The 17,863-nt window shown below is 37.2% G+C and overlaps 1 protein-coding gene across 6 annotated transcripts in view; it reads left to right on the top strand.

Annotated features, from left to right (window-relative positions):
- Nucleotides 1–16,517, top strand: part of KLHL5 (kelch like family member 5) — a 98,436-nt gene extending 81,919 nt beyond the window's left edge. For 4 of the 6 annotated variants that reach the window (XM_073342275.2, XM_073342276.1, XM_073342272.2 and 1 more), the window contains 5 exons: nt 459–683; nt 1,171–1,333; nt 9,088–9,300; nt 13,367–13,538; nt 14,743–16,517. In XM_073342275.2, the coding sequence (XP_073198376.1) occupies nt 459–683; nt 1,171–1,333; nt 9,088–9,300; nt 13,367–13,538; nt 14,743–14,799 (830 nt within the window). In that variant the 3' untranslated portion in view covers nt 14,800–16,517. Of the gene's footprint in view, nt 1–458; nt 684–1,170; nt 1,334–1,485; nt 2,295–9,087; nt 9,301–13,366; nt 13,539–14,742 lie in introns of those variants that run through there. The other 2 variants (XM_073342273.1, XM_073342274.2) reach the window with 2 other exon arrangements.
- The last annotated feature ends 1,346 nt before the right edge of the window (nt 16,518–17,863 follow it).

Below are 17,863 nucleotides of genomic sequence, written 5' to 3'. Positions count from 1 at the left end.
GTATTAATTTTAATGTTATATTAATACAGATGAGGTTAGTTGTATATCTATAGACTGTGAATGCATATATGTATGTGAACCTGACATTTTTTCACAGAACTTCAGATTTTGTTATGCTATGAGGTTAATCTTAATACTGAAACATAGTTCCGTCAGGTTCACTTTATGTCACTTCCTGAAATTTTAATGGTCCTTCTAGGCTTAATCCAGCAAGGATGTTGAGCATTCTGGCTCTTGCCCTTCAAAGCATTTAATTTTTATGCATGCAGTTAATCCCAGATTAATTCAAGAATACTACTGGCATGTTTAACGTTAAGCATATGCTTAAGTGAATTTCAGGATCAAATCCAGAAGGCTCAGCACCTTGGAGGATCGACCCTTCTGCTAGTAATTTAAATAGAACACTTACTACAAATAACTGTTCTCTTTGACTATAACTTGTGTATATTACTATTAAGGAGCTACGAGCATTGAAAAATATGAACTCCGTACCAACATGTGGACTCCTGTAGCAAATATGAATGGGAGAAGGTTACAGTTTGGTGTTGCAGTATTAGATGATAAGTTGTATGTTGTTGGTGGTAGAGATGGACTGAAAACATTGAATACTGTGGAGTGCTACAACCCCAAAACAAAAACTTGGAGTGTAATGCCACCTATGTCCACACATCGGCATGGCCTTGGTATGTATAACTTCATAATTTTTCAAAAAAAAAAAGGAGTACTTGTGGCACCTTAGAGACTAACCAATTTATTTGAGCTCACGAAAGCTTATGCTCAAATAAATTGGTTAGTCTCTAAGGTGCCACAAGTATTCCTTTTCTTTTTGCGAATACAGACTAACACGGCTGTTACTCTGAAACCGTTCATAATTTTTAAAATTCTAAACCTGTGATTGGTTAAGAGCAGTTAAAATCTCTCTTTAAAGCTCATTTGTTTTGATCTTGATACTAGTCTAAATCTGAACTCTAAAATCAGCTAAAATTAAAGTGACAAATTATTTTGATTGATTTGTACCTATTGAACTTATTTAATATTAGCAGCCAAAAGAGAATGTGATTTGTATTTATTTTAAAGGTGCATCTTTTTTGGTGGACATTTTGGTAGGGGTAATGGGAAAGTGATGCCCTTTGTTTTTCCAGGAAGCAGTTGTTTTTCTCTGTTTTTTAGGGGTAGCTGTACTGGAAGGTCCTATGTATGCTGTAGGAGGGCATGACGGTTGGAGCTACCTGAATACAGTAGAAAGATGGGATCCACAGGCTCGTCAATGGAACTTTGTAGCCAGTATGTCAACTCCAAGGAGCACTGTTGGTGTAGCAGTATTAAATGGAAAGTAAGCAAAGGCATTTTCTTGAGAAATAATTTGGTCCAATTTTTGTTTACATTAATTTTTTTAATGTAGCTTTAGAAATATTTTTAAGTGAATTTATTGCTCGTGAAATATGTTAGTTGATAGTACTGGCAACTGAAGTCCTCTTCTTACAGGAAAAAGTACAGCATTGACTATGCAAGCTTTCCCACCACACCCCAATGTGCTTCAGTGCTATGAAGGGGGAGCCATCTCTAAGGCAAGCAAGCAATTCTGTCTCCTTATTAATGAAGTCCTTGGGACCTTTGCTGAGGGCACCAGTTGGAGTTCTAGTTTCTGTTAGTGTTGAACCTATGTATTGATGAAAATTAACTTTTTTTAACTCTGCAAGTGGCAAAATAATCAAATTTGCCAAAACCAAACCTTAATACATATAGGTAATAGTTTCTTCTTCTTTGGCTTCTGTAGTTTAGAACTACATTTTCAAAACCATGACTTAATTAAAGCAAAATACTTCAAGTCACATAATTATTTTTTGAAAAACAAGTCATGTTCAAGTTCTAATGTTTTTAGAAGAATGAAAGCACAGAGTTTACTAAACCAACAAAGACTTGCACAAGTCCATATTTTTAGAAGTAGAAAAAGGCTTCTAAAATATATTGTGTTTTTATTTCTGCCACTTGTCCATGTCTGTAGTAAAGAATCCACATAACATCTATAGCTGTGCAGCACAGTTTTAGCCTATGCTATATACTATGTAGATATCAGTGTAGAATAATCTATTTTAAAGACTATTAACTCCACTAGCACTAAAGAGAAATGTACCTATAAGACATGGGCTGAAAATCTCCCTAACTTTTTGCAGGTGAAATTGGTAATGGAAGGTGATTTACTGAAGGTTATAATGAAAACTCTGCAAAAACATACACATTTTTCACAGGTAGAAACAGAATTTAAGAAAGTGGTTAGTTTGTCCAATCATAAAGTCACTGGGAAGTCAACCTTGGCTCCCACCCAGAACATCAAGTTCACTGGGGCCCTGTTAGATTCCAGTACGTCAAAAACGTTTCTGCCGAACAACTGTTTTCAGACAATTTGCGACCTTTGCCTCAGTCTGCAGTCTCAGCCTTGCACGACAGTTTGGACAGTCTGAGGCTCTTGGGCCACATGTGTGTAACAGACATGTGGCCCAGTTTGTGAAATTGCAGCTTCACCTCCTTCAAATCTGGTTCAGGACAGTTTACCGTCCCACTCTTCACACCCTAGGCAGACTGGTTCGTCTTCCTCCACTGGTTCTGAACTCTTTGCAGTGGTGGATGCGTCCAGAGAATGTTTGCTAAGGCATTCCCTTTGTCCAGCCTTTGCCATCCAGGTTGGTTGGGTTGGTGGGCGCACCTGGGGTCACTGAAAGTTCAGAGACTATATTCGGAGCAGGAGGCCTCACTCCATATCAATATGCTAGTGCTTCAGACCATCTAGAATGCATGTCATGCTTTTCGGGATCATATTAGAAACTCAGTGGTTCACATATTGACAATACCACCACAATGTACTATGTGAACAAAGACGGGGGAGCACACCTCTGGTTGCTCTACTTAGAGGTGATCAGTCTGGGGCAGTTCTGCATTGAGGAGAACATTATTCGAAAAGCCATTCACTTGCCCGGGGTTCAGAATCATCTTGTGGACTCTCTCAATAGATATTTTTCTCTGAGTCATGAGTGGTCCCTGAAGACCAGTGTCCTCCAGGTCATCTTCACAGTTTTGGGCATCTCAGCGATTGACCTGTTTGCTAAAAGGGACAGTGCAAAATGTCATCTGTTCTGCTTTCAAGGGAGCTTCAGTCCAGGCTCCCTGTTGGATGTGCTCCACCTCAGCTGTCAGTTGGCTGTCTTGTTCGCCTTTCCCTTGATCTCGATCATCGCTCACATCATAAAGCTCAAGGCAGATTGAGCCAAGATCATTCTCATTGCACCAATGTGGCTGAGACAGTGCTGGATCTCCAACCTTCTCGTATTGTCAGTTCAGCCCCCCCCCCCCCCCATACTGCTTCGTCCCCATCCCGTCTTACTCACTCAGAGCCAAGGCTGCACCTTGAATCCTGTGCTCAGCTCCCTGCATCTCATGGTGTGGCTGTTGCATGGCTGAATAAGGAGGAAAAGCAGTGTTTGGTGGCTGGCCAACAAGTCCTCCTTAAGAGTAGAAAACCTTCCACCAGGATGGCCTGTTCAGTGAAATGGAAGTGATTTTCAGTGTAGGCATTAGCCTGTGGAATCCAAACAACGCTGGTCTCTATCCAGGACATTTTGGAGTACTTGCACTTTCCATCATTGGGGCTTGCATTTAGTTCATTCAAAGTGCAGATGGCAGCCATATTGGCATGTCTTCCCCTGATTCAGGGAAGATAAGTCTTCTTCAATGCTGTGTAACCAAAACTATTTCATATTTAGTCTTGATGCAGGATGTTATCCATTTGGAGATTGTCTGCAAAGAGACCACTTGACCCTTCATGAGATCCACATACGACACAAACAAGGTGAAGCACAAAATGATTTAGTACTGTCCAGATAAAAGGCTAGACATTGCCTGACATCTAAAATATGGAAACACTGCTCCTCCAGAGATGAATGCAGCTTGGGAAAGAACACAGCTAAATATGTTGCCTACTTCAAACGAAAGTGAGAAACCACTGCAGACAAACATTTTGGATGCAGTCATAAAGTCATTTAGTTTTTGCAGAATTGTGTATAAGGAAGCTCTGCCATCAGAGCCTTCAACTCTCACACTCCTTGCAGATGTTATCACTATGAGGAATGCAGTTTTCTGGCACAACAGTGGAAAGGGCCAAGATGCCAGGGGCTTGAATGGAGGTCCCATTAAGGCCACTAAGACTGAGTTAGGGTCCCACAGAGGAATCAGCTCTTGGACAGGAGGATGGAGATGAAGGAGCCTTCTAAGAATCTTGTTACCATGGCTACTGCTTATGAGTCACTTGGCTGCATCTACTTGAAGAAGAAGAAACAACAATTACTTATTATAACTGTGCTGTAACTGTGGTTCTTTGAGCTGTGGTGCAGACATGCATTTCATGACCCACCTTCTGTCCCCTCTGTATCGGAATATTGTTTTCAGGGGGAGGGTCAGGGTAGCGTTGTCTCATGTAGCCAGGGAAGGGGCTATGGCCATGAAGTGCGAATGCCACCCCTCTGTGGGTACTGCTAGGCAAATTTCTCGAGCTCCAGTGCGCTGGATGCGCAAATACCTAAATGGAATACATGTCTGCATCACATCTTGAAGAACCACAGTTATAGTAAGCATTTCTTCCACCACTTCATGTGGAGGACTTTTCGACAGTTTGATAATTATCACTATCCGGAAGCTTTTCTTGATATACAACTTAATTTTTTTTCTATATTAATTTTATCCAGTTACTCCTAGTTACAATCTGTGTGCTGCACTTAAAAAATGGTGCTTCCCTCCTTGGTGTTCACATCCTTCAAATAGTTGTAGATTGTTATCATAATACTCCTTAATCGTCTCTTGAGCCGTGTCTGTACTGGGGATATTTGTACCCAGGTAATTATACTGGTGCTGCATCAATACGTGTAATCCCCAGTATAGAGAGGCCCTTAACCAAGCTGCACATTTACTCTTTAAATTTTCCTTACAAATCAATCCCCACAGTATTTTTATTTATTTATTTATTTTATTTATTTATATATATCTGAACTCTCTCCAATTTGTCTGTCTTTCTAGTAATGAGATTCCCGTACCTGAATGTGATATTTCAGATGCATACCTGTATAAAGAGAGAGTAGCTCCTTGCTCCAAATCCTAATGTGATGCTTCTGCATTAGCAGCCCAAAATTCCATTGACCTTTTTTCTTTGCAGTATCATATTGCAGATAAGTTTACATCTGATTCAGCAAGGTAATTAAACACATGCCTAACATAAGCATATCAATAATTCCGTTGATGTCAATAGAGGTACTCACGTGTTCAAAAGTTAAACACATGCTTAAGTAAATTGCTGAATCAGGGCCTAGGTACCTATTCCTATCTCAGTATTTTACCACTTACTGTAGCTATGATCCTTTAGGCAACTTTTTAGTCTCTGTGACTCTTCATATTTGTGGCAGTTTGATTTCATTCTGAGGGTAAAAATTAATTGGATATTATGTCAAATGGTTTACTAAAACCCCCAAAATATTACATATACCTCAAGTTTCTCTGTCAAGATTTATTCTTCATTAATCCACATTACTGACTGTTTAAAGTTTGTTATCCTACAGATGTTTTGTAATTTATTTAAATAAAGACACAGGTTAAAATTCCAGTATTTGGAATGTTTATTTTACACTATTTCTCAGAACATTTTCATTATGTTCTCCAGTTACTTGCTCATCAAGTTCTTTGAACAATCATCTCCATTTTTCATTGGGACATGACTTGCATAGTAGGCTACTATTTTATAGTGTATTCATTCTTAAGAGGAAATTAAAACAATGAGACTAGTGAGGACTATTTGATCTACAATGCTTTGAAAAGTGATATTAATTTGAAACATGAAAGTATATTGGTTCCTACTGAAAAACTGTTATTTGTCAAATGTTACTTCACAATGGTATCTGAGATATGTTATTTCCATGTTTAGTATAGGAAAAGATGTGCATGGTAATTTTTTGCAAATGCTGACAATATAATAGTTACTATTTATAGTACCTGCTGATTTGATTGTTCAAACTGTATCATTCTCTGCACCAAATGAAACCATTTTGAATAATGGCACTTCAGGATGCCTTTTGAATTGAGCAATATCACAGATTAAATTTACTAGCTTTTTTTACTGATGTGTTGACTTCTTCATTAGAATACTTCCTGGAGTGTTGGAGTTGTATCCTTCAACATAAGAGCATTGGGTATGTAGCATACCCACAATTCTGTTTGTGAATTGCTCATGGATATTATGAAAGTTGCCAATATCTGATCATCATTATTATTTTCTGAGTTTTTCTTCGTGTTCACCTGTCATGTAGTGCATCTAATACTGGATTTCTCCTTCCATTCTTAAAGTAGTGCCTTAATTGTTCATCAGTTTGAAAAGCTGTTACTAGAGTGAGCCAAAAACTTTTGTGTATTAGAAAAGGACAAACTACACCATCTAGTGGATGTGAGGACATTATCAAGAGCTAAAATTTGGAGGCAGAAGTTTTTTTTTAAACTGGTAAAACAAGGCTTTGATATGGCCCTGTCATTTTGAATTTCACTATACCATGTTTTAAACAGGCATATTAAACCTAAATACAAAGCACTTTCTTTCTTCAGTATGCCCATTCTACAAGGGGGAATAGCTAGCTTGGGATTTAGGCAAAAGTTTAAATACTGTACAATTTTTGGTATGTAGTTTCCTGGAGATAATGCTGGATGTTCGGATTTTATTATGAGATGCCCTTTTCTAGTTTAATTTTTTTGGAGCAGTACTGATTCTGGCTCTTCACCAAAATTATGTTATGCAGGTTCACCCTCTGCAAATCTATACTGATACTGAATAATATACCCAGTTGTGTTTATATTAAAATAGAGGGGACATGGAAGTTGGGGTTACTCACTGTGGAGGAGTTACATTTTCTTTCCCTTTTCAAGTGCAGCTCCATCAGCTTTATTCTTTGTCCTTCCTTCCCTCTTAAACCAGGGTAGCAACTTCATTTTCTTTTTCTTTCTTTCTCTTATAATCAGACTGAAATGCAGAGAGCTTCAGAGAGCATGCCACTGCTAAGGGAAGGGCTAGACAATTTTATCTCAGCCCGGAGTGGATGCTACCCTGCTATACTGGGGGAGCTGCACTAAAGACAGGAAATGGGGGCTTCCTCCATGGTGAATAATGTAATTTTTAAATTGTATTTGGGAGCTTTGTTTTGGAGCAATAGCCTATTGTGATAGCATGCTACCAGTGCTGAGGAAAACTAAAATGTATTAAATAGTTGCTAAATGATCTAACTGGTCCCTTTAGTGTTGCAGTATATATGATTGAACTACTGCTGATTTCATGAAGAAGATGTATTTAATTTTTTTTAAATCCATGACATTTATTGCATATGGGTAAAATTTTTCAAAAGCACATAAGTTACTTAGACTCTTAAGTTATGTCTACACTATGAAATTAGGTTGAATTTATAGAAGTCGGTTTTTTAGAAATCGGTTTTATATATTCGAGTGTGTGTGTCCCCACAGAAAATGCTCTAAGTGCATTAACTTGGCGGAGTGCTTCCACAGTACCGAGGCAAGCGTCGACTTCCGGAGTGTTGCACTGTGGGTAGCTATCCCACAGTTCCCGCAGTCTCCGGAAATGAGATTCAAAAGTTCGCGGTTCTCTTCCTGTCTACCTCGCCAGTGCATCTGAGTTAAGAGTGCTGTCCACAGCGGTCACAATAGAGCACTCTGGGATAGCTCCTGGAGGCCAATACCGTCGAATTGTGTCCACAGTACCCCAAATTCGACCCGGCAAGGCCGATTTAAGTGCTAATCCACTTGTCAGGGGTGGAGTAAGGAAATCGATTTTAAGAGCCCTTTAAGTCGAAAAAAAGGGCTTCATCGTGTGGACGGGTGCAGGTTTACATCGATTTAACGCTGCTAAATTCGACCTAAAGTCCTAGTGTAGACCAGGGCTTAAACACTTTTGAAACCAAGACTTAAATTACTATTGAAAATGGGGCTTGGGCTCCTAAGTCATTTAGGTATAGAACTGGGTGAAATGTTTGGACTAATAGTTTATTCATTGAAAAACACAGTTTCAGTAGACTATTCAGTGAACTATTTGTGAATGTGACATGAATTCATTCAGTAGTTTTGGCCCAAAAAATATTTTTTGGGACTTCAACATGAAACGGTTATTGTTTTGATTCACCAAAATGTATCGCAATTTTTGCATTCAGTTCAGGTCAAACTAAAAAATTTTTGATTCCCTGACCCTACCCCCAGAACTGCCAGCAAACAAAAAAATCAGCTATTCACCCAACTTTGTTTAGGGTAAAAAATTCAAGAGCACCTATGTCAATAGGATGGATCATAAGTGCTTCGTTAAGGACATCACATGTGTTGACAGTATTTTAAATGCTTGATTATCGTTATTAGATGTTTATAATGACTGAAAGAAAAAGATTAAAACAAAACCTTAACTTCCATCTGAGTTCTAGTTGTAGAACCTTCCACTGAAATTTCAAGACATTCCTCTGAACTTTTGTTCTTAATGAATTTGAGAGAGTCCTCAGCCACAATCATCTGTCACATGAAGCTTACATCCTTTGCATTTGAAAAGTTTGAAAAAAACATTGTTATGCAATTCTTACTGAAATCATTATTCTGCTATTTGGAACAAAGGTAAACTTTTTTTTAGGTTAGGACTAGTTGAAATTGTTTTTTTCTATAAAGGTTTGAAAAAATAAATGTTGTTATGATCCTAAGATATTTTTATAACATGCAGGACAAAAGGCAAAATACAATCATGAAGATTAAACAGTGAAAAGTGGGTCAGATAAATTGAATATTATTAAAAATATCTAATAATCATTATTTCAAAGATTTTTATTTGAAAAAAAGCTATCTTCCCAATGCCCAGATCATTATCTAATTCTCTGTTATGTTTTTCTTCACCCCTTCAAATTCATTCTAGCTAATTTTATTTTCCTCAATAACCATGTATAAAAATGTATCCTATCAATGAGGAAATACTATTACTGTAATATTTATTTTATGAGTTCAGTTGGTTTCTTTTCTTTACAGGCTTTATGCAGTTGGTGGTCGGGATGGAAGTTCTTGTCTCAAATCTGTGGAATGTTTTGATCCTCATACTAATAAATGGACTCTCTGTGCTCAAATGTCAAAGAGAAGAGGAGGTGTGGGAGTAACTACTTGGAATGGGTTCCTGTATGCTATTGGTGGGCATGATGCTCCAGCATCAAACTTGACATCCAGACTGTCAGACTGTGTGGAAAGGTAATACCTAGATGAGGATAGTGCTGGTGAAAGAGTGTGGCATGATTTTTCACAAAGAGCTGCAATGAGAACCTGTTAAAATGGTCATATAATTTTAATACTAGTAAATATGTAAACACATACCATGTAATCAAAACGCTATTTATAATATGGTTCATATCCAACAGAGTAAAAATACCATCTTATTGCACTTTATCCAGAAAAATTATTTTGTTTTCTAACAATCTCATTGAAGGATTCAGAATTCATTTTAAGAAAAACTTTTAATCAAGATGCTTACAAACACTAGTGTTTCACACAAACTGGCCTTTCACAAGAGATAGAACTTTCTCCATTTATAAGGTAACTTTTAAATGACTTACTATTCAATTTCTGTCCAATCCTTTAATGTCACCTCTTTCATGGTTCCCCTTGACCTTATGGAAAAATCAGGTATGTCCACCATTCACGAGTAATGCAATCATCCCAAAGATGAAATGGACTGATAGAAAATGGTTATTGGAACAAGTCTGGGATGACTGCATTACTCACAAAAGGCAAAACGAGATGTGAATTATACAGGTCTCATCAAACAAGTAACAATTATAGCAAAACTTTATACTGCACAGTCACATATTTTCTCTACACTGGTGTCCAGGTTTCCAGATCTCTGAAATATCCTGTTATGAGCATACTGAGCCAGCTGAACTTTTTCCTGATACAACACACTCCCTTTTTATTAGGGAGGCAGATTTTCAAAATCACCTAAGAAACACAAGCCTCAGTGAAAATCAGTGGAACTTGTGCTAAATCCTGTAGGATTTTTTTTTTTAATCTCCACCCTGAACTGTGTTTAGCACTGGTTTCAGAGTAACAGCCGTGTTAGTCTGTATTCGCAAAAAGAAAAGGAGGACTTGTGGCACCTTAGAGACTAACCAATTTATTAGAGCATAAGCTTTCGTGAGCTACAGCTCACTTCTTCAGATGCATATCGTGGAAACTGCAGCAGGCTTTATATATACACAGAGAATATGAAACAATACCTATTCCCACCCCACTGTCCTGCTGGTAATAGCTTATCTAAAGTGATTTCCAGCACAAATCCAGGTTTTCTCACCCTCCACCCCCCCACACAAATTCACTCTCCTGCTGGTGATAGCCCATCCAAAGTGATAACTCTTTACACAATGTGCATGACAATTAAGCTGGGCTATTTTCAATTTGCAAATTGGATACTATTAATTTAGGCTTAAATAGAGACTTGGAGTGGCTAAGTCATTATGCAAGGTAGCCTGTTTCCTCTTGTTTTTTCCTACCCCCCCCCCCAGATGTTCTGGTTTAACTTGGATTTTAACTTGAAGAGTGGTCAGTTTGGATGAGCTATTACCAGCAGGAGAGTGAGTTTGTGTGTGTATGGGGGTGGGGGGGATGTGAGAACCTGGATTTATGCAGGAAATAGCCCAGCTTAATTGTCATGCACATTGTGTAAAGAGTTATCACTTTGGATGGGCTATCACCAGCAGGAGAGTGAATTTGTGTGGGGGGGTGGAGGGTGAGAAAACCTGGATTTGTGCTGGAAATCACTTTAGATAAGCTATTACCAGCAGGACAGTGGGGTGGGAATAGGTATTGTTTCATATTCTCTGTGTATATATAAAGCCTGCTGCAGTTTCCACGATATGCATCTGAAGAAGTGAGCTGTAGCTCACGAAAGCTTATGCTCTAATAAATTGGTTAGTCTCTAAGGTGCCACAAGTCCTCCTTTTCTTTTTGTGTTTAGCACTAGCATTTCAGAAAAGAAAGGAATTTCAGGATGAGAGCTATCTTCTTCCCCTGGACTTGATCCCTTCAAACTGTCCTGCTCCCAAGAGGCTACCAGTCTCTCCTTTCCTGTGACTTCCCACAACCTTTTCTGTGACTCTTGAGCCCACTTCTTTATTCACAAATTTCTTGTGTTTGAGGTTCCAGTTCAGAAACCTTTCCAGTTAAGCCCCAGAAATGTTGCTTTCAAGTTTTTAGTGCACTAAAGCTGTGCACCCAAAAATTAAATGTGGAAGTTGAAGTACCAAGCCTTGCAGAAAGGCTTGCAGATATGCAGCCCCATTGCACCACAAATTAGATTCTAGAAGTGGATGGGGAGTTCTAATGCTTGAAGAAAGGTCATGGGAAAGATGTGCATCAATTTTTGCCCAAATGTCACCTGATGAGGTTGACATTTCAGTTCTGAAACAGGATTATGAATAACATGATATTCATAAATAGCATCTAGAAAAATTTATGAAATACGTTAAAATGGATTACTAAATGATCTTTGTTACGCCAAATTTTAATTTGCAAGTTGGAGTAGAATTGCTACAGTACATGTGTTTTGTTTATTTCTGATTTGCTCTCTCCTTCTAAATCAGTGGGATGGAGGTGTTGAAATGTCTACAAAACCAGCATAAAATAAATTTACTGCAAATATAGTAATCTAAAAATTAACTTCATAAAATTCACTGTGAAATTTGTGAATGCTTGTTTGCTACAGTACACTGATACTGTGGTAGGTTTTCAAGAGCATCACATTGTTATAAATCAATTATACAAATCAAATTGACAAACACTATGTAAAGTTCATAATTCACTGTCTTTCAGTACATAATGCACTTTGTCTGCTGCATAAGTTTCAGGCAACACTTCCACACTATGACTCTACATGAATAAGATGTGTGCTTCCAACAGACACCTACTGCACGAAAGAAAAAGGTGCCAGAAAGACACTCAAAAGTCATTATATCTTTGCATCTCATGCAAAGAAATTAACACCAATGTTTCATCCCCCCAAACTCACTTTCAGGGGTGTTGGATACCTTCTTAGCGAGGGATATATTTTCTTTTGATAATCCTGTGCCTTAAAGGCATTTTATTGATGTGATTCCCTCTAGAAATTTGTTTTCTTGGCATTGTTTTTTCTTGTAACTATGCTGGCTAATCTGAAAAGGAGACATTTGTAGATTGAGTCAAAAACAAGTTTTTAAAAGATGAGTTTGGACTCTCCAATTTTAATTCCTGACCTGTCTGTTAGACTACTGATGTACTCTAGGCTCAAATTTAACTGAGGTGTTTTCAGTGTACCACTTGTCTATTATTGTTTTTGTGATCCTAATGACACCAGTTTATGCAAGAAAAGTTCTGGTAAATTGCTGTAGAAGAGTTTTTCCATGTACACCGAGTCAACGTTTTTTCTATATAGTTTTTGCAAAAAGCAATGATTAATTTATTTGTCCAATGAATCTCCTTAGCAACACTGCATTATTCTGTATGTAATTTGGGATTTAACATTTGTCTGTCTGTAAGATGAAGAGAGCACTAAACTCTTACAGAGTCTGGCAACAGAACTTGATTCTGGAGCAGAGCATGTTTGGTCATAAAAGAGGAAAAAATTGTTTTAAAAAAAATTATCTATTATGTAAAAGCGAAAAAAGATAAACATAGTCCAGAGATTTCTTGGGCCCCGGTCACACAAGCTACTCCAAGTTACGTGGTCCAGCTTGCAGGATTGTGGAAAGGTGAACTGGTAAAGTTATCTCTTTAACATATCATTCATATATACTGCTAAATTAAGTTACGTACAGTATTGTTAGCAGTGCTACGTATCTTTTTCTGTTTCTGTATGTGACAAAGTGAGGCTTTTTTTATTAATAACTTGAATTTTTGTTCATGCTTTCAGAAATAATCAACTTTACATGTAATTTCCCATCTAGTAAATAAATTCATTTAACCTTGTCACTACACCTCTGGATGTGCTACAACTTAAAATATTTCAACTGAAATTATGGGACCTGTACAGTATGTTTGGCCATGCAGGAGGTGTGCATCTACTGAATGTACCTGATACTGACTGCACAGCCTCAGTGAAATGATTAACCAAATGCTGCTTTTAAGGGAAAGGTTTAAACAAGTAAGAAATCCTTTTAATTTCACACCCGAAGAGAGAATACTCCTTTACTGATTCCACTAGATAGTCTAGTACCTTGAGAGTCAATTTCAGTATTTTGAATGGAATTTTACGCAACAATATTAGACTTTTACAAAAATTATCTTTCAGATATGATCCAAAAACAGATGTGTGGACTGCAGTGGCCTCCATGAGCATTAGCAGAGATGCAGTGGGAGTGTGTCTTCTTGGTGACAAGTTGTATGCTGTTGGAGGATATGATGGGCAAACCTATCTTAATACAGTGGAGTCTTATGATCCCCAGACCAATGAGTGGACACAGGTACAGTTTCTAATTAAATTATATGGTATTATTTATTTTAGTGATGCCAAAAGTGTGCTTGGTGCCTCCCAGTGAAGAAAAAAGATAAAGTACATGCCCCAAGGAGCTTACCCGCAATGAGGAGATTACAAAACAGTAGATATAGCAGAAGGACCGAGACAAAGACAAAGATTTTCAAAAATAGAAGCTTAAAGTTAGGTGCCTAAATCAAAGATCTGATTCTCAAAAGTGCTGAGCACCCATCAGCTCCCATTTGCCTATATTTGAAAATCTTGGCCAGTGTCAAGACGATTGTGATTATTCAGCATGGATAGTGCAGTATGATGAAACAAAGATTTTTTTTAAAAAATAGATGAAAATAAGTACAAGAACTTGTCCTCTAGTTTTCTTTTTAAAACAAAATAAGATTTTTTAAAAAAAAATTTGTAGGGCCCCATTTAGTTCTCTCACTGCCTATTATCAGGTCCCTCTTATCAAGGCTGATCTGATTTGCCTGATTTGCTCATCTTGGCATCTATTTTATCTAGATACTATACTCATACCATGATCATCATCATGGTATATGAGCATCTAGTGAATAGACTACAAGGCTGCCCTACTTTCTCCTTCATGCACAAACCTCCAAGTGCTGCTTTTTTTCAGGTGATCAGGAGCTGTGTTAAAGCTGCATTAAAAGACTTGTACAACACAAGCCATTTGCAGTGTGCAAAAACATTTCTTGGTTCTACCAAATCTATGAGCAATGCTGCATACTGTTCAATGTCATCCACAGGATTAGGATTGTTGCATAGCAATGAAATGAAGGCCCAGTACCAAGTACTATTATACCTAGAAGTACAGTGTTAGATGATAATCCCATTTTAAAATATAATATAATAATACTTGATTTTTTAAATATTCAAATAAATATTATTTTAATATGAAGAATACTGTTTATGAGGTTTGCCATTGACTTTAGAGAGCAGAATTTGGTCCTGCAGAAGAAAATATTGCTGTTTCTCTGAGCATTTTTATGCCAATCTTCAACCCATTTTGTTAATTTTTAAAGTCAGATTACAATACAAAGCACCTAAAAATATGACATTACAACCTTAATTACTGTGGTACATTATCAGTTCTGAAAGTCTGTCTTTTTTAATAAAGTTGATTATATTTATTTTAGAAACATACCACATGTCAGTCATTTTTTGTTTTTTTGTTATAGGTTGCACCATTGTGCCTAGGAAGAGCTGGAGCATGTGTTGTGACTGTAAAACTCTAATTATTTTGTATATGAAGATACTAGTCTCCTCCATAGACTCACTACTTTTTTCTCAAGTGAATTAATACATTACCAGTAAACAGAGGTACTGTGTATTTTCCTCAGAACTAAGTGTTTGGTCTTAAGATAATATACAGCTAAACAATTTTGAATGGACCAATCCTAAGCACTTTTTAAAAAAATTACTTTGTTACCATATACATACAAGAATTGTATTTGTAAGCTATTGTACTGCGGCCAGTTGATTGCCAACAGATACTTTCTTCTTAGAAAATGCTGAGACTGAGTGAGTCTATTATAAAATAATTGAATGTTACAGATTAGGGACCCTGATCCTGCAAACATGGCGTGAGAGTGACTTTATTCACAGAAGTAGTCCCACTGATTTCAGTGGGCATAAGATGTTGGAGGATCAGGCCCTAGATATTTAATTTGCCTATACTGAAGGTGTTTTGCTGCAGCTATGTAGGATATTATTTTTCAGTGCAGACAGACAAACCAATTGTAAATGGCAGGCATATTTCTTGTCTTGGAGATGAAGGTATATATTTGGTGACTATATTGCACTTTTTTCACCATAACTGAGGTTTAGCAACCTTTTTATTTAACCAAAGCCTTATTTTAAATATTTTCTTTTTATTATGCTAAGAGAAATCTGCTACTTAATACTCTCTGCAGGAGTTATGCAGCATCCAGTATACTCTGGATATTTAAAGGTTTTAGGTAACATGCAGTATATTTCTTTACTTAATTCCATCTCATATTATTTATACTTGATTGAAACTACTCTTCGTGAGTTTTTCCTTTTAAAATAAATTAAGTGAGAGAGAGATCTGCAGTGTGATTAAAAGTGACCCAGCAGAAGTTAATATGAGTGCTTTGGAAACTCCTAAGCATTCCATTACATGAAGGTTAAAAAAGATCTATGATAATTGTTTTAAACTGCATTTAAATTGGGGATTTGCACTAATTTGAAGAGTACAGTTTTATAAGGTGAAATGAAACACTTGTGCTGTTTTTCCTATAACGTTACTTCAACAAATAAAGGTGTCGAGCCTACAAGATGTTAAGTGCCCTCAGTTGAGGATATTCAACATTTTGCATAAGAGTAATAGTACCTCACATGATCAGACCCAATTAGTTACATTATTTAATATTATAGTGAACTTCCTTTGAGATACTTTATAATTTGCCTTTTTGATTCGATTGTTATAGTTCATTACACAGAACTGTGCAAACATTCCAAATGTTCTCTGAAAGTTTTGTGAGGGATTTTTTTGTTTGTTTGTTTGTTTGTTTGTTTGTTTTGAGGGGGGGGGCATTTGCTTTTCTGTGCCTTGTTTCTTATGTTTTCAAACAGTATAATACATGATTGTTTCTTTGTAATGGAAAATTTGAAGATGTGGGCTCATTGAGAGTTTGTGAAAGTAAGTTCAAAGTGTCTGATACCCAAAGTCTTTGTACATTTGTAATGTTTAAATACAAATGTAAATGTTAATGCTCAATTAACTATTTATTGTTTTAAAAGAAATTGCTGAGCAGTAAAACTTTGATGAAATCTGTAATGTTTGATTCATTAATTTATCTTTCAGTGTACGCTGGTGATCATTGTTTAGTATAAATTGAATAGTGTTAAAATCTTTTAAAGTACAATTTCTATTTGGTGGTTTAGTGCCTCATTTTTGTACAATCTGTAATACAAACATTTTATGCTTGGATTAGCACATTTAAAACTGACTGACTTATTTCAGCTGCTTTACATATTTTTTTTAAAAACTCATAATGTTGACTTCTGTTTTTACAAAAACATCTCCTCTATCTCTATCAAACATTTATAGTTGTTCTTCATTGTAATATCTCATCACCACAAACGAAACTCTTAGGCATTCCAAGAGGACCATACTCTTCAAACCTCCATCTTTTGCACACCACCTTTTTAAATGGGACTATCCTGTTAGCCACTTGAGTTTCTTTCATCAGAGATTTTGAAATGACAAACTGAGGGACTACATTCCTCTTTTTCACAATACAGATATAGCATAGGCAGCAACCATGCAAGTATCTTCACTACCTTGTCAATGCCTATGTGAACCACCTCGAGGGATGACAGGATAGTCTACTTTCCATGTCCATTCGATCTTTGGTGTCTTTGAGACACTAGACAAAGAGGCTAACTACAGCCAGTTGACATATGTGCTTGCGTTAGCCTATATCAATTAACAGACTAAAATTAAATTAAGGAAACCACTAACCACCTATACTCTTCCCTTATTCTGTATGGGCAAATTACTCCGTAATTGACTGCTCTGAAGTTTCTTGCACCTTTCCCTGAATCATCAGGTACCAGCTGTCATCAAGGATCAGGGAGACTGGGCCTGACAGATCAGTAGGTCAGTTCCTATGTTCTTATTTAACACTATATCTATGGAACTCATCAGCTGAGGGTAAGGGCCCAGGCATGGGCATGTGCTTCCTGGAGATGAATGCATGGCTTCAGAGATGGTGTTGACAGGAGGGCTTTCGTTTCCTCAACCATAGAATGGTGTTCCAGGAAGGAGGACTGCTGGGAAGAGATGATGTCCACCTAACCAAGAAGGGGAGAGCATCTTTGTGTACCAACTCACCAACCTAGTGAGCAAAGCTTTAAACTAGATTCAAAGGGAGCAGGTGACAAAAGTCCACAGGTAGGTATAAAAAAAATGACCTTAACCGAAAGCTATAGGGGATGGGGGATGGAAAAGTACAACAGGGTCATAGGAGCAACAAATAAGAGATAACAATGTAGTAATCTGCTCAACATCTTAGATGTGTATTCACAAATGCAAGGAGTATGGGGAATAAGCAGGAAGAACTGGAAGTATTAGTCCATAAACTAAATTGTGACTCAGCAGGCATCAAAGAGACTTGGTGGGATAAAACTCATGACTGGAAAATTGGTAGGGGGTATAGCTTGTTCAGGAAGGACAGGCAGAGGAAAAAGAGAGGCGGTATTGTATTATAAATCAAGAATATATACACTTGGTCTGAGGTCCAAAAGACCAGCTGAAAGTCGAGATATGTTGAA

This window comes from Lepidochelys kempii, chromosome 4, assembly GCF_965140285.1.
Source record: "Lepidochelys kempii isolate rLepKem1 chromosome 4, rLepKem1.hap1, whole genome shotgun sequence".
Taxonomy (NCBI): Eukaryota; Metazoa; Chordata; order Testudines; family Cheloniidae; genus Lepidochelys; species Lepidochelys kempii.
This window is presented reverse-complemented; position numbering and strand designations above follow the sequence as displayed.